This window comes from Heptranchias perlo, chromosome 25 (assembly GCF_035084215.1).
Source record: "Heptranchias perlo isolate sHepPer1 chromosome 25, sHepPer1.hap1, whole genome shotgun sequence".
In the NCBI taxonomy this organism is placed as follows: domain Eukaryota; kingdom Metazoa; phylum Chordata; class Chondrichthyes; order Hexanchiformes; family Hexanchidae; genus Heptranchias; species Heptranchias perlo.
The window spans coordinates 36,525,711-36,549,424 of NC_090349.1; the positions used below are offsets into that span (position 1 = coordinate 36,525,711).

At 43.7% G+C, this 23,714-nt stretch overlaps 1 protein-coding gene across 1 annotated transcript in view; it reads left to right on the forward strand.

The window, feature by feature from the left end:
• The first annotated feature begins 983 nt into the window (after nucleotides 1–983).
• trpv4 (transient receptor potential cation channel, subfamily V, member 4) overlaps nucleotides 984–23,714 on the forward strand; it is a 68,337-nt gene continuing 45,606 nt past the window's right edge. Inside the window, exons 1-3 of the mRNA XM_068006260.1 lie at nucleotides 984–1,360; nucleotides 10,696–10,868; nucleotides 14,229–14,381. Coding sequence (XP_067862361.1) covers nucleotides 984–1,360; nucleotides 10,696–10,868; nucleotides 14,229–14,381 — 703 coding nt within the window. The remainder of the gene's footprint in view (nucleotides 1,361–10,695; nucleotides 10,869–14,228; nucleotides 14,382–23,714) is intronic.

Here is a 23,714-nt window from a genome sequence, read left to right on the forward strand (position 1 = left end):
GTCTATTCCCTTTTATGTTATACCCAAGATAAAAGACTGTTAATTCATGGAAGTACACTTGTGGAATGCGTTGTATTTGAACAAGGTGACTTTATTAAAGGAAGTATTGTTGCACTCTTGTAAGTGCCCCATTATATTAGAGTATGACTTAATAAAAGTGCAAGAAACATTAAAAATGTTATGTGCCTTCAGCATCTGCTCATAAGGGCCTTGCTGTGATGCCAGCAGGAAAGAGGGATGTTTCTTAGTTCCTTTAAGGGAACGGACCTGTCGCCATAACCGTTGCCATGGCAGTAGCAAGGCGGTCACCAGCACAGCAGCATGACTGTCGCCAGGGCAGGAGCAGGCCTGTCATCAGTCAATGCCTAACTCTGGAACAAAAGCTAATCTGTCACCAGGACATTACAACAATGACTAATGACTAATTTCAAAAGTACTTAACTGGCTTCCCTGTTGGGCCAAAAATGCCTTCATATTCCCAGTGCATTCTTCTAAAATTTTGCAGTTGAAATAAATTGCTGTTATTTGTCCACTAGGCCCCCAGCCCCTTGTCCAAGTGATTATTCTTCATGTGAGAGCCTGGATGGCGAAGGGTGCTATTTGCTTCCTCTGACCCAGTGATGACTTCACTTTCTAGAGATGTGCTTAGCAGTAAGATGCAGGAACCCTGCCTGACTTTTCTGCTCTCTACCTTTGGGAGGGAGAGATGGAGAGTGTGACTTTACTAAAGTGTTGTCGCAGTCTTTATAAGTGACCCAAAATAAGTTAGAGTGTGATTAACTGTTGACTTGGCTGAGATCAACTTACTCAGCACAGACTAACGAGTGAAGCTGGGAACTTCTTGGTCTGTATGGCTGCTGAAGCGTTTTATCCAGGTTGTTGTTCAATCAGAATGCTAATTTCTGAGTCATTTTGATTCGATTTAGTTTAATTTTCATTGTTTGAAAAACAGCAAAATCTGTTTTCTACCATTTACCTTTTAGATGGCCGAGACTGAAGCTAAGGATTCTGGGAAACTGAACAGCAGTAGCATGGAGAACCTGAACGAGGATGGTTTCCCTCTGTCCTCGCTGGCTAACCTTTTTGAGAATGATGAGAGCAGTACTGCTGCTGATGTGACCCGGCCGGTTGCCCGAGAAAATGGGGAGACCAATAAACAGAACCTGAGATCCAAATTCCAAGGGGCATTTAAAAACCGAATGCCTAATCCGATAGACCTTTTGGAGTCCTCCATCTACGACTCGTCCATGCCCAGCATGGCCCCCGCTCCTAAAAAGGCCCCTATGGACTCGCTTTTTGACTATGGGTCCTACCGGCAAGGCAGTGACGACAAGCGGAAAAAGAAGAAACCGGCCAAAGAGTGAGTAAGACAGAATTCACGAGAAATGTCGTAACTTCCCGCAACAGTTTGAACGAGGGCTGGCCGTGTATTACACACAGGATCACCAAGAGTAGGAACGTGTTATGTATGGGATAACAATCAACAGTACAGCAGCAATGTCCAGTCTTTTGGAGTTGGACATTAGATGCACATGTTACAGCCAGTGAGTGGGACACATGTGAATACTTAAAAATGTGAGCCCTCTGATGCAAAATGTAAGTCCCCCATTCACAAATAAATCCAAGCCTCCTGCACAAAAATCAAATCTATAAGATACAAAGCTTGAATAGCTCTATACACAAATAATCCAAGCTCCCCAGATACAAAATTGCAAGCTTACATAGAATTGCATAGAATGTACAGCACAGAAACGGGCCATTTGGACCAACTGGTCTATGCCAGTGTTTATGCTCCACATGATTCTCCTCCCACCCCTCTTCATCTCGCCCTATCAGCATATCCTCCTATTCCTTTCTTCCTCATGTTTTTATCTAGCATCCCTTTCATGCAAAAAAAAATCCAAGCTCATACACAAAATTGCAGGACTCCTTGTACACCAAAGATTCCAGTGCTTTTCTCTTTTAGCTTGAAAACGTGCAACCTTCAGCCTCAGCTCTTTAAACCTCCAGGTCTTGGAGGACTGGTAAAGGCCAATTCCTGATGGGTCTAAATCTACCAATCAGCGAGCAGCCTTTCCATTCCTCTAGGCCTGAGGAGTTGAAAGAGCTGAGTCATAAATCATGCATGAAGCGTAAATCATGAGCATGCAAAGGTTAAAGGTGCCAGCCTTGGCTCAGTGGTAACAATTTGCATCTAAGTCAGAAAGTTGTGGGCTCAAGCCCCACTCCAGAGACTTCAGCACATAATCTCGGCTGACACATCAGTGCAGTACTGAGGAAGTGCTGCACTGTCGGAGGTGGCATCTTTCGGATGAGATATTAAACTAAGGCCCTGTTTGCCCTCGCAGGTGGACATAAAAGATCCCATGGCACTAGTTGAAGAAAGGCAGGGGAGTGTCCTGGCCAATATTTATCCTTCAACTAACATCATTATAACAGATTTTCTTGTCATTTATCTAATTAGCTGCTGTGTTTCCCTACATGTCAACAGTGACTACACTTCAAAAGTACGTAAAGAGCTTTGGGATTTCCTACAGAGATGAAAAGCACTAAGCAAATACAAGTTCGTTCATTTGAAGTGGCAGAGGCTTCATGACCTAGTTAAAAGGAGCTGATAGGTTGAATTTGGCCTGCAGACCACGTTTTGGACACCCCTGACATAACAGGATATCAGAGAGCTAGTTGTGTGTTAAATGCAGGATAATAGAGTTAGGAGTATGCTATATGCAGAATAACAGAGAGTTACGATAGTGTAGCATCCAGGAGCCTAGTTTTTCTAATTGGTGTTACTTTAACACTGACTGGAAATTTCTTGCTAGGGTAACTGAGAGCTGGTAGTGTGTTACATTCAAGATAACAGAGTCTTGGGAGTTTGTTACATACAGAATAACAGAGCCCTGGGAATGTGTTATGTACAGGGTAACAGAGAGCTGAGATTGCAGTACATTAAGACAGCGCCATATTACAATTCAGAAGATGTCACTGCAGCTCCTCCAAAGGCCCTATGGATACAGGCACCGCAGTGTAACACTAAGCCAAACAGACTTAGGAAGGTCCCAGTCCCAATTACCAAAAACTGCAATATGTACAATCAAGCTCTGCAGTCCTGGGCTAGGGAGGAGCAAAATCAGCCAGGGTTCCCACTCCTGATCACTATCCAGTGACAGCTGCTGGCAGTGTGCTTTGGTGTTGTGATGTGCCTCAATAATGAACAGCCTACCAATACTTGCTGTCAAGGCTCACAAATGAAGACTTGCTATTTGGACTAGGCCTTGGGGGCTCCTGGCTCCTGTAGAACCTTAACTCAGCAAGTCCAGGAGTGTCAGCACCTTTACTAATGGAGGGAAGAAAGATAATTCATTGTGGTTGTGAAGTATTATGACTTATCAACATCTTTCTACCTTGAGGTGTGTTACAACATGGAATGATACTGCTAAATGTGCTGCTATTTATAATAGATACGAAAAAAGCTGAAGGGGACCAGGAGGAGAGAACTCTTGGGGTGCGAAGGGAGGAGGAGGAAGACCCTCCTGAGAGGGCAAGAAGGCGGGGAGATATCTTGTATTATGGGGTGGAGAGAGAACCTGTGATTTGAGGGAAGGGAGCGAAAGAGACCATGTTGATTGAGTTTGGGGGAGGAGGAGGTAAATACTGTTCAAGGGGGTATCTGTGGTCCTGCTGTAAGTGGGATGGTTGCCATAGTGGTTTATATACATATACCTGAAGGGCAAAAAATGTATGTGGGGGCACTGGGAAAAATTCTGACATCCATAGGGCATAAAGTATTCCTACTGGGGTTGCTAGGTAATCTGAGACAATCAAAAACAATCTAAATGTTTATTTTACTGACTTTGGGGTTTAAAGCTTAACTCAGGATTGAACAGCATGTTGCAGCATCGGGTTCAGTCTGAGCAAGTAACCAGGGAGGGAGATGGAACTGGTAACTAGGGTTAGTTTGACTCAGTGGTAGCAATCTCTCCTCTGAGTCAGGTAGTGGGTTCAAGCCCCTTAAGTACATAGTCCAGACTGACAGTTCAATGTAGTACTGAGGGATGCTCCATTGTCAGAGGTGCTGTCTTTTGGATGAGACATTAAACCAAGACCCCGTGTGCCTGTTTAATGGATGTAAAAGATCCCATGGCACTATTGGAAGAAGAGCAGAGAGTTCTCCCAGTGTCCCAGCAAACATTTATACCCGTCACACATCACCACCAAATCAAATCCATTGATGATGGTTTGTTCAGAAGCTAATAGGAAAAGCTATATCTAATAAGTTTTTTTTGAGGATAGTTTTAAATTACATTCTCGAGTAGCTAGATAAATTAAACAGTGGCGAAGAATTAAAAGAAATGCACTCACTGCCGATAAATAGTAAAGATTTACTCATTGGAATAAATTTTGACAGGCTACACATTGTGTGTCACATGGTATAATGCTCCTGTTGGTATATACCAGACAACTGTTGTTATTATATGTAACACACTCTGTTAAAGAGGTACAATATTCCTTTACATATTATATATAGAATAATTGATAGTCAGGGAGGGTGATTGAAGTCAAGGGGTTCAGATGACATCATAAACCATAAGAGTGAAGCTTGATAGTTTATAACTCTTGTTAATGCTGAGATTTTTTTACAGCTTTCAGATCACTTTTTTGATTTTATGCAAGTGTTTCTGACCTTTAACATTTTAATATATACCGTCTACGAGGTTATTCAATGGCAGGGAACGGAAGTCAGTGAGCCAGCAAGAGGGCGGGAGTGAGATAGCAGCACGGGTCAAGGGGCCCGTCAAATTAGGCGACCTGAGAAACAAGGCATGGGAGGCCCAGTGGATGAGGTGGTGCTGGGGGTGAGCGGTTAGGGAAGATGGAGGAGATGCAAGGGGAAGAGATGGGAGTTCAGCTTTGGAGGTAAGTTCAGACTTAACTTATTTTTCTGTTTGTTGGACAAGTTATGAACATTGAAATGGGGAAGTATCACGGTGAAAGCTAATTGGTTGTTTTTCACAGTAGAAATGTTGAACCAATAAGAAAGCTTAAACATGAACCTAAACTGAACCAATCAGTCATACAGACCCAAAAATATTTATTATATAGATATAAATAGATAGATTGGCAAAATTTTCATCTTTAGGCCTCCTGGTCCAGAGCTTTATGTACTGTGAGCACATAAGAGCATTCAGGAGCTAAAAACAGAATTTTACCCCGTCCGTTCCTGAATACACTAAAATCATTGTCCTTGTCTTCAAATTCCCCATACATTCTCGCTCCATCTTATCTCTGCACCCGTCTCCAGTCTTACGTTCTTTTCACAACCTTCCTCTGACTCTGGCCCTTTGTGTATTTCTCCACTCTTCACCCTATCATTCCTGACAAAATCCTTTGGCCCAATTCTCTGGAACTTCCTTCTTAAACCCTTTGCCTCTCCCCTTCTTTCTCCACCTTTTAAAAAGTTTCTTAAAACCCATCTTTTTAACCAAATCTCAGTCACTCTTTCCAATCTCTCCCTCTATGGCTCAGTTTCCTATCTCTTCATGTTGATTTGCCTTGGGATGTCTTTTTACAACAAAGGAGCTATATAAAATACAAGTTATAGCTGTTTTGTGTGTCTGTGTGAGAGACAGACAGCGTTTTCCAGGAAAAGAACTTAACAATCTGAGGGCTTCATATTTCTTCCATGCTTATTACACAGCAATGATCCCTTTCCCACAGAAATGAGCACGGAGTTAATTAGAGGAGCTCAGCTCACTGGCTGATGCTGGTTGCAAAAACCCACTAAATGTCATTTGGGCTTTTTTTTTGAATATCAGGTTTAGACTTTAAAAATAGAGTTAAAAAAAATGTTGTCTTGCAGATGAATGCGACCTATGTGAGGTGATGTTTGAGTAAGTTGCTCACACATACATGTGGTTTGGGAATGAATATTTTTCCTTCTTTAGTTCCAACAGAGCAAGGCATTTTCTTACAGCACCGTGTGCTGGGATTTTTTTTTGAACTTGTGGTTATAAAGTCCCAGTCTGTGTACCTGAACAGTGGTCCTTCAGATTCTTTGTGCTTTAAGACTGAGTGCTTTGAATGGTGAATAGGGTTCTGTTACGTCTGCTGTTTTTGCCAGGGCAGGGTGTAATCCCTTGGGTTTATGAGGAAGCCCTGAATGATCTAATTCTGAAAAAAAAATTAACCTTCTTTAATCGGTGAATGTTCCCCATCAGCTCTGAATTATTTTAAAAATCTGTAAACTTGCTGATGAATGTAATCTCCACATTCTTTCATCCAGCAGTATTCACTTTAAGGGGCACTGTTTTCATGAAAGTGTTTGATAAAGTGGCTGAAATTGGGCTGTGTGCAATTAGCAATGAACATGTTAACTTCTTTGTATGAGGAATTCTTTTATCCACTATTTTAATGAAATCATTAACCCATCTACATTAACATGCTCATTATTAAAATTCCACTGTGTAATTTCTGCCTCAATTATTAACCTGATTTATGTAATTGAGGCTGCGTGTTTAGAAGCAATGAAAGGAAAAGGTCTCCTGGACACGTCTCCCTGGAGATAGTACCCTTTTAATGAGAGTGCAGTTGACTCCATGTCGAACTTTTCCAGAGTGACTGTTACTGGAATAGTGAGCAACAGCCTACTCTTAAACTTCTACTGCAGAAACATCTTGTCCTCTTCCCCTACACCCTTCCTGGGGCACTGACTCAGACTGAGGTATGGTCACATGAGCCCTTCAGTACCCTGTCAAAGTGGGTATGCACAATGTGTGAACTGGATAGTGGGGAGACATTACAGCTGCGCCGATCCTGTCCTTACCTGATATCAAGACGCCTAAATATTCCAACAGTGGTCACTGGATAACAATTAGGAGCAGGCACCCTGTCTTATTTTTCTGCTGAATAGCCCAGGGACCCTGAGGTCAATTGTAATGCAGCCTGGCTGAGATCAGTTAAGTCTGTGAGCTTTGGGATCAGCTCGATGGGCGGATGGAGATGTCTGTTCCTCTGTTGTCCTGTCTTCCTAAGGAACTTGGGGCCTGTGGAGAATAGGGGCTGTGGACAGTATATTGGGTATCCATAGTGATGTATCATAGGTAACTATGGTCTCCTGAAACTTGCTTGACTGCCTTAGGGCAGAGGTGTCTGAGCTTCCTTTAATTACTATCTTGAACACGTAGATGCATACGATGGAGCCTTGCACACTACTTATAAAGTTTAAATCCAGGTTCTCATTAATTTGCATATAACCCAAGTTGCAGATGCTCTCACATCTCTCTCCACTTTTTAAAAACTTACTCAAAACCCACTTTTCAACCAAGCTTTTGATCACATCTCCTGACCTCTCCCTCCATGACGCGGCATCTATTCCTTTATCTATTTCCATTCCGTGGGAATTTTTTTACATTAAAAGTACAAGCTAAAGGTGTTGTTTATCTTCTCATTTAGGATTTATCCACCAATGGGGCAACAGTGCAAAGAACAGCCCTTTTCAAAATTTCCGCACCCACAAAATTCAAACAGGACAGATCAGCAAATAAGAAATGTAAGCACAAATGGGGCTGTGCTGCCTGGACTTTGAGGGCTGGGCTGCCAGGGCTCAAGGGCCCGAGGGATGGACTGCCGGGCTCAAGGGCTCGAGGGATGGACTGCCGGGCTCAAGGGCCCGAGGGATGGACTGCCGGGCTCAAGGGCCCGAGGGATGGACTGTTGGGCTCAAGGGCCCGAGGGATGGACTGCTGGGCTCAAGAGCCTGAGGGATGGATTGCCAGGGCTCAAGGGCTGCATGCAGTCCATGGACTGCAGTTCAGACACAACTGGCTTAAGAAGTCGGGGAGGAATTTTACAGAGTTTTCCAGAACTTGGCCACAAGTCTGTTTCCTCTAGTTTGCTGCCACCTCTGGAGTTAGCATTGCTGGGGTCTAGGGTGGGTGATGCACAAGGTCATGCTGTCTAATGAATTGGGTGAGCATTGATGATCTTTTCTCACCGTTCTCTACATATGTTTGTAACTCAGCACAGATGGGTGATTGAACGTGGGACTTTCCTACCCCATAATCACTCAATTTGTAAGAGGGCGGTGCATTTGCCCATTGAGTGAATAGGGGAGTGTTAAAAACATCTTATTAAGAATATGTAGTTACTAATGTTACTAGTTTTTATATAAAACCTAAGATTAAAACTCCCAGTTGTCCCTGTGGCAGTGAGCTTATCAGGTGGGAACATTTAAAACATTGATCAAAAATACTGTAACCTAGATCATTCTGTGGTGCTGGATGCATATAGGAACAGGAGTAGGCCATTCAGCCCCTCAAGCCTATTCCACCATTCAATTAGATTATGGCTGATCAGTACCTCAACTCCATTTATATGAAAGAAAATATTTTGGGGGAGGGCTGGCAGTCTAGGGAGGGAGGATGGATTTTTTAAAAAGTCCTTTTACAATCTTCAAAGCCAACTTAACATCGACATTCAACAATTGGGTTTAAACAATTCCTCCCCGACACTGTTAACTATAATTTCTGTCTGCTCTGCTCCTGTGCTTATTTTTCTTTAAACATTAATGTTTCGCACCTCAATGGTACTCTGAATGAAGCGCATACGTCTGAACAGCAATTCTCCTTTTAGCAAATTTATAAAATATTTGCCAATAAATAACACAAAACGGAATCTCTGCCCTTCCCACAGACTCCTGCCTTTCCAGTCCTGTGTGTCCTCCAACCAGCTGAAACGCAAAGTGAGCTGGGCTGCAGACTTCTCTATGAAATGACTTTCAAAGGAAGTGAATTGTTAAATAGCGAAAGCTTCTTGGACACCATAGCTGGTAGCTGGTAGGGTAAAATGTCTACCATAATATAATATATCTCCCATAAAAATTAAGTGGGCACTGTAGTCCCAATGGTGAAGGGAGAGAGGCAGGATGCCAGTTTAATATACCCTGGGGTGTTTCTTCCCTCCCTTCCTGAAAGTGCTGATTCGTGCTAAAATAAGGCTCAATAAGTGCCAATTGCCCTCCAATACTTCACCCAAGTATCCATCCTTCATGTATGAGTGAATATCGGCAGATTATTTGACTGTAATCAAACATAATCCTGTTCTTGAGCAGAAGTCATTGGATAGTGATCAGAAGCAGGAATCCTGGCTGATTTTTCTACCTCCTCCTCCCTGTCCTGGGGATAGTGAGGTAATTGCAGTACCACTGCTATAGCCTCAACTGAGATCAACTAGCTCAACACTAGATCAGGGATTGAACCTGGGATCTTCTTGGTCTGTATTTCTCAGTAAGACACTGGACGATGCATTTACTCACTGAGATGTGGGGAGAGCCTCATTGTGTTTCTATAATAGTGGCAGCTTGGTACCTATCCAACATGGCTCTGAAACATGGGTCTCCTTTGCATCTTTTACAATAATCCTGTTCTTTTACTTTTTAAATATGGGATGTTTGTGTGTCTTGAATTATCTGAATTAAAAGCTTGATGACTAAATTTTTATTAAGTCATTGATACTATAAACTAAAGATAGCAGATAGTTTCATAGAATTACATAGAATTTACAGCACAGAAACAGGCCATTCGGCCCGATTGGTCTGTGCTGATGGTTATGCTCCACACTAGCTTCCTCCCACCCTACTTCCTCTAATCCTTTCTGCATATCCTTCTAATCCTTTCTTCCTTATGTACTTATTGGGCTTCCCCTTAAATGCATTAGAATCATAGAAAAATTTACAGCACAGAAGGAGGCCATTCGGCCCATCTTACCGTGTAAGAAATCATGAGCTAGGGCTGTTTCTGTAACTTGATATAATAGTCAGGGCATATTATTACAAACTCGCTGGACTGCCAAAGCAGCTCTTCTTATTTTAGGGAAGGGCCATATGGTGTCTACAGGGGCCGACAGCAGTGCTCCTGATTGCTATCCAGTGACTCTTTCTGGGAGGTGCACTTGTGCAGATGTTGGGTGAGGACGTGAATGGGCTCGACTCTAATGCTCCCTTCACATTCTCAAGAAGTCGGCTAACACTTACTAAATAGGCTCTCACTTGAAGAATGGCCACTTGGGGTCAAGGTACTTGAAGGGCTGTTGGACAGTGTGGAACTATAGCCCAACACTGAAATGAAAGGAGAGGGCAAAAAGGGGAGAAAAGTGTGGAAACAAAAAGAAGAAATATTTCTTGGCTAGAATAATTAGTTCTATTTATTAACATTTAAAATATGCCATAAGAAACACTCTCGACTCACAAAGGATTAAATGTGCAACAAGGAAAACTGCCTCTAATTTCGCGCCAACTCGAAAAGGGACTAACGGGTTTGGTGCAGGAAACAGAAATGTCACGATGGTTCATTGGGGTGGGTTCTGATTATTGAGGCACAATAAGGGAGATTTATTCTGCCTCTAATCCTGCTGTACTTGAGCTGGGAACGCTTAATGCTGACACCATTCCCCAGTATGTACATTCCTCACCTCAATGAGCTCAAATCTCACCCACAAAAAAATATTCCTGCACATGTTCTGAAGGGGAAGATGAATGATTGATTTAGAGGTTTTCCAACTAACAACTATTAAATTAATTTTGAATGAGTTCCATTTAAGGGTAAGTTGCTCTTTGAACTTGTGACCTAAAACACATTTTAGACGTGAATCCTTTTTTGCCCCCCTAAAACTCCACTTCATGTCCTTTTTTATTCCCTCTAGCAAAAACAGTCCAAAGGTTAAGGCGCCAGCACCTGAACCACCTCCTGTTCTGAAGGTTTTTAACAGGGCGCTTCTATTTGACACCGTGTCGCAAGGGTCAGTTAACGGATTGGACGGGCTACTTGTCTTTCTACTGAGTCAAAAGAAGCGTCTGACGGATGAGGAATTTCGAGGTAAAGTGAAAACCTAAATGTAGAGGATTTGCACCGGGAGCCACTGACGTTATGATCTCTATCTGAATGCTTAAGTAACGAGATAGTACTCATCCCAGTATTCTCATTCTCACACTTGAAAACAGTCGTTTAAATTAAAGCTTACGAACATCTGGAGAGAAGATTCGTCTCTGGAATGTAACACGGTGCAAGATAAAATGCAGAGGGGGAAGGTTTCCTCTGAAAGCTAGGTGTAGCAAGATTGTAAATGCCTTTTTATAAAGGACCCCTTTGCAATTTCACCACAACCCCTGCACACAGAGGGAACCTCTCCCCAAAGAGAGAAAATAAGAGCGAGAACACACCATGAGTAACCAATGCAATGAAAAACAACGAATGCTGTTTATCTGAAATAAAATCAGAGCATACAGATAGTAAACAGCGGGTCAGTCAACATCTAAAAGACAAAAGCAGGTTAACATTTCAGGGGAGACCATTATTTCTGTGGAGTTCTGATAAAAGAGTCTCACCAGAATTTTTATTCTCATTCAGATGCTGAGTGACCTGCTGTGTCATTTCCAGTATTTTTTAATTTTTTATTTCAGAGTTAGTATTGCAAAATGGAGGCAGTTTAGAGTCAATTTTGGTAAGTTTGGAATAAACTGAGAATCATGAGATTCAGGATTCTTGTTGAGAGGAAATGTTTCCCCCTTAAATCCCTCTTTGTGAAGACTCTGACCAGGGCTGAGGTACGGTTCCACAGACACCACTTACTTCACGCGAGTCTAGATGGTGAAAGGCAGGTTTTCGCCTTTACCTGCTAGGTGTTGAACGTCGCCTGGAGGGCAGAAAGAAAACTTTGGCAGCGAGGATTGGCGTGCCGCTAACAGAACCCGCCACATCTTCCTCCCTTTTAAATGAATGGAAGAAAAATCAGGTGGGTCCTGTAAGAGCGCGTGATTCTCCCCCGCCAGATTTTCCTTTCTGCTCTCCGTCCAGGTGATGATTAATGCCCAGCCGGTAAAGACGATAATCTACACCTGAGTGTTGATGTGCTATTCGACTGTGGAGTGCATCACAGCCAAACACGTGTGTCTGTGCTGGCTGAGAAAAAAAACTAAATTCATATGAGAAAGGAGCAACTTCTGTTGCCAGTGGGTTTAGCAAACCGCAGTAGTTACATTCTGGGTTTGCTAATCAGTTTTATGGTAAATTTGTCCTCTGTAATTTTCCTACCCTGTTGTTTTAGACTGTGGTTAGGGGAGTGGGTGTTCCTTCAAAAGATAGCAGTGACTATGTTCCTAGTGGGTTTGGATTTTATGACATTCTATGGTATGGTCTGTTCTATGTTGTGCTATGTTGTGTGGTATACTATATCCTATGTTATGCCATGTCAGGTTCTATGTTATGCTGTGTTCAATGGTAGACTATGTTCTATGTTATGCCGTGTGTCGGGTTCTATGTTATGCTGTGTTCTATGGTAGACTATGTTCTATGTTATGCCGTGTGTCGGGTTCTATGTTATGCTGTGTTCTATGGTAGACTATGTTCTGTGTTATGCCATGTGTCAGGTTCTATGTTATGCTGTGTTCTATGGTAGACTACGTTCTGTGTTATGCCGTGTGTCGGGTTCTATGTTATGCTGTGTTCTATGGTAGACTACGTTCTGTGTTATGCCGTGTGTCGGGTTCTATGTTATGCTGTGTTTTATGGTAGACTATGTTCTATGATATACTAAATCACACTTTTCAATGTTCAACTTCAGAATTTGGAGGAGAGTTGGAAAGAGAAATTCAGACACAGTTGTAATGGGTTGTATGGGGCATGAATGGGGAGAATCATCCAGGGTCCCATTGGGCAGAGGGCAAAAACAGGTGATGATTGCTCAGCAGTTTCAGTGAACTTAAGAATGGTTTGTTTCAGGGCTGCTCAGAAAAACAGATGAACCTAAGGCATGCAGAGCCAATGATGAATATATAGAATATAGGGTCACCCATGAATCTATAGAATATAGGGTCACCCATGAATCTATAGAATATAGGGTCACCCATGAATCTATAGAATACCTGGTCACCCATGAATCTATAGAATACCTGGTCACCCGTGAATCTATAGAATACAGGGTCACCCGTGAATCTATAGAATACAGGGTCACCCATGAATCTATAGAATACAGGGTCACCCGTGAATCTATAGAATACAGGGTCAACTCAGAATCTATAGAATATAGGGTCACCCGTGAATCTATAGAATGCAGGGTCAACTCAGAATCTATAGATTAAAGGATAAGGCCAGAATCTAAAAGACAGTCAGCTCTGAATCTATAGAATGCAGTCTACCCAGAACCTATAGAATACAGGGTAACGTATTAATCTGTAAGATACAGTCTATAGAGTACAGAGTAACACATTAACCGACAGAGTACAGGGTCACCCATGCATCTATAGAATACAGGATCATAGAATCTATAGAATACAGGATCATAGAATCTATAGAATACAAGATCATTCAGGAATTGGTTGGATACATAAGAAAGGCAAGATTGTGTAAAATTGTCATTCTACTGGTGATAAATTGACAAATGTTGCAGGTGAGGAGCTGGCCGATGCAAACTCCCAGGGACAATTATAAACTCCAAGGGCTGATCAAAAATAACAGACTAACTTGTTATGACATTGGTTGTTATTCTGGACAAAGCATGTATGTACATTGCCTAAAATAAATACATTTTGTCAATCAGTTCTTGGCCACCAGAAGTATGGTTTTGTATCTCTGGTTGGCTACACTTTGGCCAGTAATACCGATGTGTGGAAGCCACAAGAATGTTGGCATGGAAACCAAATATTTTCACTTAAGCATCAATGATTGTTAGAGAAGTGTACTGAAGAGAGCCTGGAAGCCAAGACGATCAGATTATGGGATGATCATTTTACAGTCTGCGGTGCACAGGGCTGCCTCTGAGGGTTGCCACCATTTACGCAAAGTCAGGGACAGGATAATTGTGGAGTGGGTGGTGGAGGGGCGTGGGGTGAGGGAGATGGGATGTGACCTTGAGCCAATGTTTGTTTCATGATGAAAAGTTGTTAAGATTTAAGTACCTTAATAGCGATAACTCATAAGGCACAGAAATAAGTGCAAAAGTAAATTAATTTCTATTTTTAAATTATGATTCTTGGTGTCCAGTTTACAGTTTAAAAAATTTCTAGACAATCTACTCAAAGAGACAGACTGTCCGGCCCAGAACTATTGTGGGTTACCGTAATACCTCTAAATGTATTGAATGAGGAGAAAATAAAATAAAATCTATACATCTGATTGGCCGTCTATTGCAGTGTATTGGGAGTTGAGAGTAACAGCCCTTTCTCTCTCTCTTGTTCCCAGAACCTTCAACAGGGAAGACGTGTTTGCCAAAAGCACTGCTAAACCTAACCAATGGAAAGAATGATACCATTCCAATGGTGCTCGAGATAGCAGAGAAAACAGGAAACCTTCGAGAATTCGTTAATACGCCATTCCGAGATGTTTACTACAGAGGTGAGAAGGTGGTGGCTATGAACATATTTTGTAACTTAATTTAATATATTTTTTAAACTTAAAGTGGAATAGGACAGTTGTTACCCAGTGGTCTGTGCGAATAATGAGCTGAGGCAGTGCTCCTCATTCATGGTCACTAAAATGGAGCCTTCTTCCCTACTCCCTCAAATTCTCTCTTGTATCCACTTCATCCTGAAGGCGTTGACATTTGCCAGGGTGCCAGATTTGCCGACATTGACCACCCTTTGGTTCCTCACCCAAGTAGCTATTATTTTTCAGGTGTGAGCTTAAACAGTGAGTGTCATCGGGCTATTCCACTGTGGAGGCATCACAACTGGGTCTGATCTGTCCTCACTTGGGACTTCTTCGCTGGCCATTCTTCCTGGCCTAAGTGTTCAGAAACGCTCACCTGTGACCTCTGCTGTTGACATCAGCAAAGTTTGGTGGGGGGGGGGTCTGGGGTGGGGTGGGGCGTCAGGTGGGAGATCAACTAATTTGAATAACCCAGGCAGGACTTGCGCCAATAGTGGTTCATCTCGGGCACCCACCTACACGGGGAGGCTGCAAACAGTGGCTGAGTATGCCTGTACTGAGGGGTTGGGGGGGTGTTGGTGTGACAGGCCTCCCCCTCCTCTTCAGTGCCTCGTTGGTCCCTTTTCTAAGGGAGACAAAAAATCCGTTAATTTTGTTACCTCTGTGAGTGAGGCCACGATCCCCAGGTGGGCCCCATATCTGGCAGACATTGGCTGGCATTCTGGATCTCTTCCATCAGATTAGGGACGAGGATACTCTCGACTTGGGAGTCCTTCCCTCGGTCAAACCTCATCTCCGCCCCAATCCCCATATGCCGATGGCCTTTTTTGGGGTGGGTGGAGGCTGCACCCTAGCAAGGCCCCCCACCCTTTCCCGGAAGCTATTTGGGAAGGCGAGGACCTGACATATCCAGGGCCCAGCCTAGTCCATGGCACTACTACTGCACTCCTGATGGTGCTATGTTAGGAGTGCCCGGGAAAGAACGTGGATTTTCGGCCCCTGGATGTCCACGTACTTGCAATTTCCAGCAGGATAGCATTCAGAAGCTGGAACCCTAGTTCGTTACTCTCTCCACCCCCCGTCCCCCCCCCCGACCTCGCCCATCCCGCCCCAGATCAGAACACTGAGGCCAATTGTAAAACCCCAATTGCTACCCTAGCTGAGATCAAGCAACTCAACACAGGTTGTGGATTGAATCTTGGATCTTCCTGCTCTGTATTTTACCCTCAGCCATCAATGGAGAATGTTAGAATGTCACATCAGAGAGCGTACTTTGTAAAATCTCTGATCCCGAACCATCATTTTCTTAGTTATGTTTTGAAACACAAAACAAGTTTACAAAGGACGATCACACACCGCCAGTGAGCGAACAGGTAATTTCCTTAGAGGAATTTGTTGCAATTTGGAAGTCCACAAGGGCAGATTTCCTCTTTGTTGCTGTAGCAAAATCCTAATTGCATTCTTTCATTCACATTTATATTGTTGATGCAAATAGCAATCAGAGGAAGTCCTTCCCCCCTCTGTTTTCCCTTTAGAAATCTTTAAATGGTGGCCAGAAAATTAGGTCATAAATTATGACTTTTAAGCAACTGCGCGCACACAGTTAATTATTTATTGCTGCGACGATGTGGGATACTCATTGCGATATAAACTGTGCGTGGAAGGTGGGGAAAGAGCCAGGAGGCAAGAATTTCACAGTACGACTCCTTCTTTCAGCAGTTCTGTAACAGAAACCCACCATTAGATAGTTCTGGGGTTGGGGTGAGGAGAAGTGCGCCTTTCTCCAGCACTGACATCGGTCGGCACCAAATCTCAGCCCCCCCCCCCCTTCCTAAATAATGAAAGGCTTGCTCAGTGGGAAGGCATTCATGGCTTCACACTCGCGTCAAAGAGCTTACCATGAAATTAGTGCTGTGTTGGGAGAGGGAGGAGGAGGGGGTGGGGGGGGGAGGGGAGGGTGGAGTGCTTTAATTTGCTGCCAGTTAAAACCCTGCAATTTCTCGTGGTTTCGTTTCTTCGGGATAATGAGAGCCATCAGGACGGCTGCTCTATCCGAAGAGACGGGGGGAAGTGGGGAGGGGAGGTCATTTTGACCTTGGGCGATTGTGTAAAACGGGTGGTATCGATTCAGCCGCCCGTTGTACATCCCTCCTGATTTTCATTTCCATTGACTTCAAATGGGTGAGTCTGAATAGCGGGGGCTGACAGGCTAGTCAATTCCCGGGCACTCCTAACATAGCACCATCAGGAGTGCAGTAGTAGTGCCATGGACTAGGCTGGGCAGTGAAGGAAGGCTTGCTGATGCCCTCTTTGGAGGGAAGAGAACTCCTCTCCATCTCCTCAGGACCCCAACCAACCCTCACTGGTTCCAACCTTCAGGGCACTTCTGCCCCTTTAAACAGGCTCCCTTCTCTTCTGACGCTTATACAAGTCCAGCCTCAAGTCAAAAGGATTGGGTGGCATGGTGGGTTGGAAAGTTCACCCTTTTACACTTCAACTTGCATCTGAATCCCAGTGATGCAGACTGATGGGGAGAAATACTCCAATGGCTATCAGCTGCAAGGGTCCTAACGGAAATTAATTTGAAGTGATGACGGTGACCACTGGTCCTCGCCTTCCCAAATAGCTTCCGGAAAGGGGTGGGGGGCCTTGCTAGGGTGCAGCCTCCACCCACCCCAAAAAAGGCCAACGGCATATGGGGATTGGGGCGGAGGTGAGGTTTGACCGAGGGAAGGACTCCCAAGTCGAGAGTATCCTCGTCCCTAATCTGATGGAAGAGATCCAGAATGCCAGCCAATGTCTGCCAGATATGAATTGTGAAGAGCATCACAGCTGGACCCAATCCAATTCTCACCCATCAGGCATGTTGCTGCAGTGGTCACCGTAATCACTTCAAATTAATTTCAGTTAGGACCCTTGCAGCTGATAGCCATTGGAGTATTTCTCCCCATCAGTCTGCATCACTGGGATTCAGATGCAAGTTGAAGTGTAAAAGGGTGAACTTTCCAACCCACCATGCCACCCAATCCTTTTGACTTGAGGCTGGACTTGTATAAGCGTCAGAAGAGAAGGGAGCCTGTTTAAAGGGGCAGAAGTGCCCTGAAGGTTGGAACCAGTAAGGGTTGGTTTGGGTCCTGAGGAGATGGAGAGGAGTTCTCTTCCCTCCAAAGAGGGCATCAGCAAGCCTTCCTTCACTGCCCTAGGGACTACAGCCATCACCTCCTGGTGGTGTCTGGGATTATTGATGCCTTGGTGGAAAGCAGGCAAATTGGCTGGGTTGCTACACCCCGTCTCCCCGCTGTCATTTATACGCGGTGGGGCGGTGAAGGGGAAACCAGCAGTTTTCCCTGCTCGGTGGTGCGGAGGAGGAAGCTCCGAGTCAGGACGGGGATGTAGTGGTACGTCCCCTGCTCGACTTTCCGTGAACTTTCTCCGCTATACATCAAAAGTCAGAAGATCCAGCCCATACCGGTTCAAAAATAAGATAATAAAGAAAGGGAAGGACTTGCGTTTTTATAGCGCCTTTCACGACCTCAGTGTTAATTGTATCCATGTGATTTATATCAGTTGGTGTGAAATGTATTCAGGTGGTGCGTATCAATTGGGAACTCTCTTGTTTCCATTTAAAAGAGAGCTGATCTAGGGTGTGGGGTGGGTGAAATGTGGATCTCTGTGAATAAAGGCGTGGAAGCATCTGAAGATCAGGCTCTAGTATTCTATCCTTCACCACCTGGCTATCCAGTTTATAACATTCAGGGCATCCCAAAGTGCCTTACAGTCAATGAAGTACTTTTGAAGTGTAGTCACTATTGTAATGCAGGCAACACAGCAGCCAATTTGCGCACAGCAAGGTCCCACAAACCAGCGATGTGATAATGACCAGATAATCTGTTTTAGTGATGTTGGTTGAGGGATAAATATTAGCCAGGACATTAGGGAGAACTCCCGTGCTCTTCAAAATAGTGCCATGGGATCTTTTGCGATCACCTGAGAGAGCAGACAAGGCCTTGGTTTAATGTCTCATCTGAAAGACGGCACCTCTGACAGTGCAGCACTCCCTCAGTACTGTACTGAAGTGTCAGCCTAGATTATGTGCTCAAGTCTCTGGAGTGGGACTTAAACCCACAACCTTTTGATTCAGAGGCGAGAGTGCTACTACTGAGCCACAGCTGACACCTTAATGGGTCACAATTTGTTTTGATACACCCGAACACTACAGGCTGATAACCGCACTGCACACTGAGTCCCAGGGCTGCTCTTGAGCACCTCCTGGCTATTTCGGAGCAGCACTGGTGAAGGCTTACCAAGCCGTTACATGCTCACTGTTAGTGGGAATGGGGAGAAAACAGGAGTTTCACCCTTATATTTAAAAGGAAATCTATGTTAAGTTATTTACATAACAAAATGGCCCATTTGCCATTAGCCAGTGGGGAAACAGTTTTACTGATGGCATCTGTATTTTTTACATTGCAGTGTTGTAACTGACCAATATATTGAGGAATTATATTTTAAAAATTTGAAGTGTGGCTGTCTGTTATGGTGCCACCTTTTGCCAAATCTAAGACCAAACCAGGGACAGATTAAAGTTAGGGCAGGGGATGAGAGTTCAACTTCTGATGTTTTGTTGTTGATAAAAAATTAATTGAAAACCTTAACAGCTAATGTCTTCACATCGTGCGACACAGAGTAAGGTGGCAAAAATATATGTCTCACCTGCCAAAAACGAAAGCAACTGAAAATCAGAGGAAGCACCCTTGTGATTTCCCAGTGTGAGTGAGTAAGGCTCCACACTGGGACCCCACAGTCGGAAAGTCGGCCCCTTGAGTCCAGTTTACTGCTTAGAAATTTCCAGATTATCCTGCACAAAACAGGAAAGGTGGTGATTCAGTGTTAAATACCAGTGTCTAGGACTGATGGAACAGGAGGCTTCCAACACAGGTTTGAAAGATCAGACACATTCCTGAGATAATTGAAGTACAACATTTTCTGCATTAAGATAAACAGAATTGTATATGTTTTTGGAACTATTGAAATATGCAGTTGATATAAACATAGCACAGGAAGCATAAAAGCATTCAAAATATCCTGTAATAAAAAAAAACAAACATACAGTCTTCTTAGCAGGGGCCGTTTTCTCAAAGTTAAAAGATGTGTTTTTTCAAGGTTATTTTCTCTGAAACAAACATTGAAGCAAAAGGTGAAGAGGTTCATTTAAAGGAGGGAGTTTCTGGGATGATTCCTTGCCCTGAACACATCCCCCAGTGTTAGATTCTTAAATCAAACTGATTTTTATAAAATTTACTATCCTTTTTGCTCCCTGAAGGTGGCCCTCATACTGAAGTGTGCATGTACAGGGCCAGAGTGGTCTCCTGGATGAGTCTCGACCACCTAAGGGAGTCAGAGAGGAATTTTCCATTTTTTTTCTTTTCCCCAATTGGACTAAGTTTTTTATCTGGTTTCTCGCCACTCCCAGCAGATCACATGGCTTTTGGGAGGGTTGGGGAGTGTATATATTGTGATGGAAAAGAAAAGAACGAAAGTCTCACGATCTCAAGATGTTCCAAAACGCTTTACAGACAAACAAAGTACTTCTGAAGTGTAGTCACTGTTGTAATGCAGGAAACGCTGCAACCAATTTGCACAAGCAAGCTCCCATGAACAGCAATGTGATAATCAGTTTTCTTTAGTGATGTTGGATGAGGGATTAATATTGGCCAGGATTCCATGGAGAACTCTCCTGCTCTTTGAATAGTGCCATGGGATCTTTTACGTTCACCTGAGAGGGCAGAGGGGTCCTCGGTTTAACATCTTATCTGAACGACGACACCTCCCTCAGTACTGCACTGAAGTGTCAGCCTAGATTATATGCTCAAATCTCTGGAGTGGGCCTTGAACCCACGACCTTCTGACTCAGAGGCGAGAGTGCAAACGGCATCATAGTTGTGTAGGACAGGATGGATGGACCATAGCTTCTTTTCCTGTCTGTCACTGTTCATATGTTCGAAGGTGCAGGAGCCCTCCAGTACCCTGTACTGGGTCAGCTGGAGTAGTGTTCTGGGTCAGCGGGAGTAGTGTTCTGGGTCAGTGGGAGTAGTGTACTGGATCAGTGGGAGTAGTGTACTGGGTCAGTGGGAGTAGTGTTCTGGGTCAGTGGGAGTAGTGTACTGGGTCAGTGGGAGTAGTGTACTGGATCAGTGGGAGTAGTGTATTGGATCAGTGGGAGTAGTGTATTGGATCAGTGGGAGTAGTGTACTGGGTCAGTGGGAGTGCTGTTCTCATAGAATCATAGAAAGTTACAGTTCAGAAGGAGGCCATTCGGCCCATCGTGTCTGTGTCGGCCGAAAAAGAGCTATCTAGCTTAATCCCATTTTCCAGCACTTGGTCCGTAGCCCTGTTGGTTATGGCACCTCAAGTGCACAGCCAGGTACTTTTTAAATGAGTTGAGAGTTTCTGCCTCCACCACCCTTTCAGGCAGTGAGTTCCAGACCCCCACCCTCCACCACCGGGTGAAAAAATGTCTCCTCAGCTCCCCTCTAATCCTTCGACCAATTACTTTAAATCTATGCCCCCTGGTCACTGACCCCTCTGCTAAGGGAAATAGGTCCTCCCTATCCACTCTATCTAGTCTTGTCATAATTTTATACACCTCAATTAAATCTCCCCTCAGCCTCCTTTGTTCCAAAGAAAACAACTCCACCCTATCCAATCTTTTCTCATAGCTAAAATTCTCCAGCCCTGGCAAAATCCACCTAAATCTCCTCTGTACCCTCTCTTGTGCAATCACATCTTTCCTGTGATGTGGTGACCAGAAGTGTACACAGTACTCAAGCTGTGGCCTAACCAATATTTTATACAGTTTTAGCATAACCTCCCTGCTCTTACATTCTATGCCTTGGCTAATAAAGGAAAGTGAACTGTTCTGTATTAGTGGGAGTCGTGTACTGGGTCTGCGGGTGTACTATTCTGTATTAGTGGGAGTAGTGTATAGGTCAGCTGGATTAGTGTACTGAGTCAGTGGGGGTACTGTTCTGTGTTAGGGGGAGTAGTGCTCTGTTGATAATCTCACTGATGTTGGTGCAAGGTTAAATTTCTACTGAATTTAATGGCACAAGGTAATAAAGAAACTTGTTGATGGTATTAGATATAAAACCAAATCCCATTAGAGTCGTGCTAGGTTTCTGCTGGTGTAGAAACCCTCTTCAACAACACACTCCTGCATCACCAGTAAGTGCTGGAGAATTTTAGCTATGAGAAAAAATTGGATAGGGTGGAGTTGTTTTCTTTGGAACAAAGGAGGCTAAGGGGAAATTTAATTGAGGTATATAAAATTATGACAGGACTAGATAGAGTGGATAGGGAGGACCTATTTCCCTTAGCAGAGGGGTCAGTGACCAGGGGACACAGATTTAAAGTAATTGGTCGAAGGATTAGAGGGGAGCTGAGGAGACATTTTTTCATATTGACCTTATTGAGAATTTATTTATTTTTAAACTCTGCTGCTATCAACAAATTTGTTTTGTTAAGTGATGCCTTTTACTGTGGTCGAGCTTGGGATTGGCCAGATTCTCAGCTGAAGCGGTACAGTACTGTGTGTAGCAGCTGCAGTTACAGCTTGGCTGTATGTAACTCGACAGCTACAGATGATATCATGAGGTACTCCATTTGATCCCAGTGCTCATGTTTATGTTTCTACCATTTTAAAAGGTGCAATTCCGTGTTGCTTTAATAGTTTTCTGTAGGTGCAGGTTTGCGTTTCAATGTCATTTCGTTGATAATACATTATGATTTTCCAATTTTAACTGCAACTGTCTTGTTATTTCTGGATAAAATTCTTTTGACAAATCATTAGCTTTATTTATGGTTCTAATGATTTGCCTATAGAACAACAGTGACTGCACTTCAACAGGAATTAATTGTCTGTGAAGCACTTTGGGGAACCCTGAGGAAGAGAAAGGCCCTATATAAAGGCAACTTTTTCTTTCTTTCCTTCTTTTTTTTCCTTATTTATTTTTCTTAAGCGTCCACTGGAACCCCTTTTCTGTCAGGCTCCCCAAGCAATAAAATAAAACGAGCAACTTCTGCAGATGCGCACAGCTTAATCAGCATCTGAAGGGGTAAGATAGGATAATGTTTAGGGTGGGACCCTTCATCATAATTGGAATGGTCAGACTACAGAAACCGCTTTTATAGGTCTAACAAGGACAAGTTTGGACATGACAAAAGGGAGGGGAGCAACTCGTGAAGGTCACGAGTTCAAATCAATTAACCACTTTCATAGAGATGTTTGACAAATACACAGCCACAGGCAAGAAGAGAAAGGGACAGGGTTTCCAACCCTCGTCTCAGGAAAACTGCTACGAGCAAAACCCAGGAGAAAAATCATAGAGGCATTAAAAAAAGTTGTGTTTTGTTTTTCATTTTCTTTGAACATTTTCAATTATTGGTTGTAAAACTATTGGAGACGGGAGGGAGAAAAGGCTGTTTCACTAACAGCCAATTGGGTACAAAGAGTATGTTCATTTTACAATTGGCCGTGGGTAGGCCGTGTGCCTGGAGGATGGACCAATGGCGGGAGTTTGGGGGCGAGGCGAGAGGTCATGCAATGAAACCTTCAGGAATACACCCAACCAGAGTTGGCCACCCTAGGAAGGGGACAACTCAGAAATATTTTCTTTTAGGCTCGAGGGGCCGTATGGCCTACTCCTGCTCCTATTTCTTATGTTCTAAAAGGATCTGACTTCATTTTCTCCCTCATGTCTCAGGTCAGACTGCACTGCACATCGCTATCGAGCGTCGTTGTAAACACTATGTGGAGCTGCTGGTTGAAAAGGGAGCTGATGTTCACGCACAGGCCCGAGGCAAATTCTTCCAGCCCAAAGATGAAGGTGGATACTTCTATTTCGGTAAGAAGATGTTATGCATTTCATTTCTTTAACCTTACTTCGATCCTGGTTTCTTCCACAAACGAAGTGAGTATAAAGCAAGACTGCTGCGGAGTGAGAGGGCTGGAAGGATGAGGTAGGGGTGGGGGTGTCATGCTTTCAGTTCCCCCAAAAAACACGAGCTCCGAGGCCTCAGCAGAGAGCGTGGACCAGATCACTGTCCGCCCATCTGAATAGAGGTCATCCTTTCATGTGAGGAGAGGTGCAAATTACAAATAAATGACTGTAAGAAAGTAAAATGTGCTCAGTGCAGAAAAAGAAATATATTGGTGGATTGGGTGGGACAGTGAGTTTGTATGTTCATCTTTAGGAGCTGGGTTTTGAATCCATCCCAGACTCCTCTCTGCTGGCTGTCAGG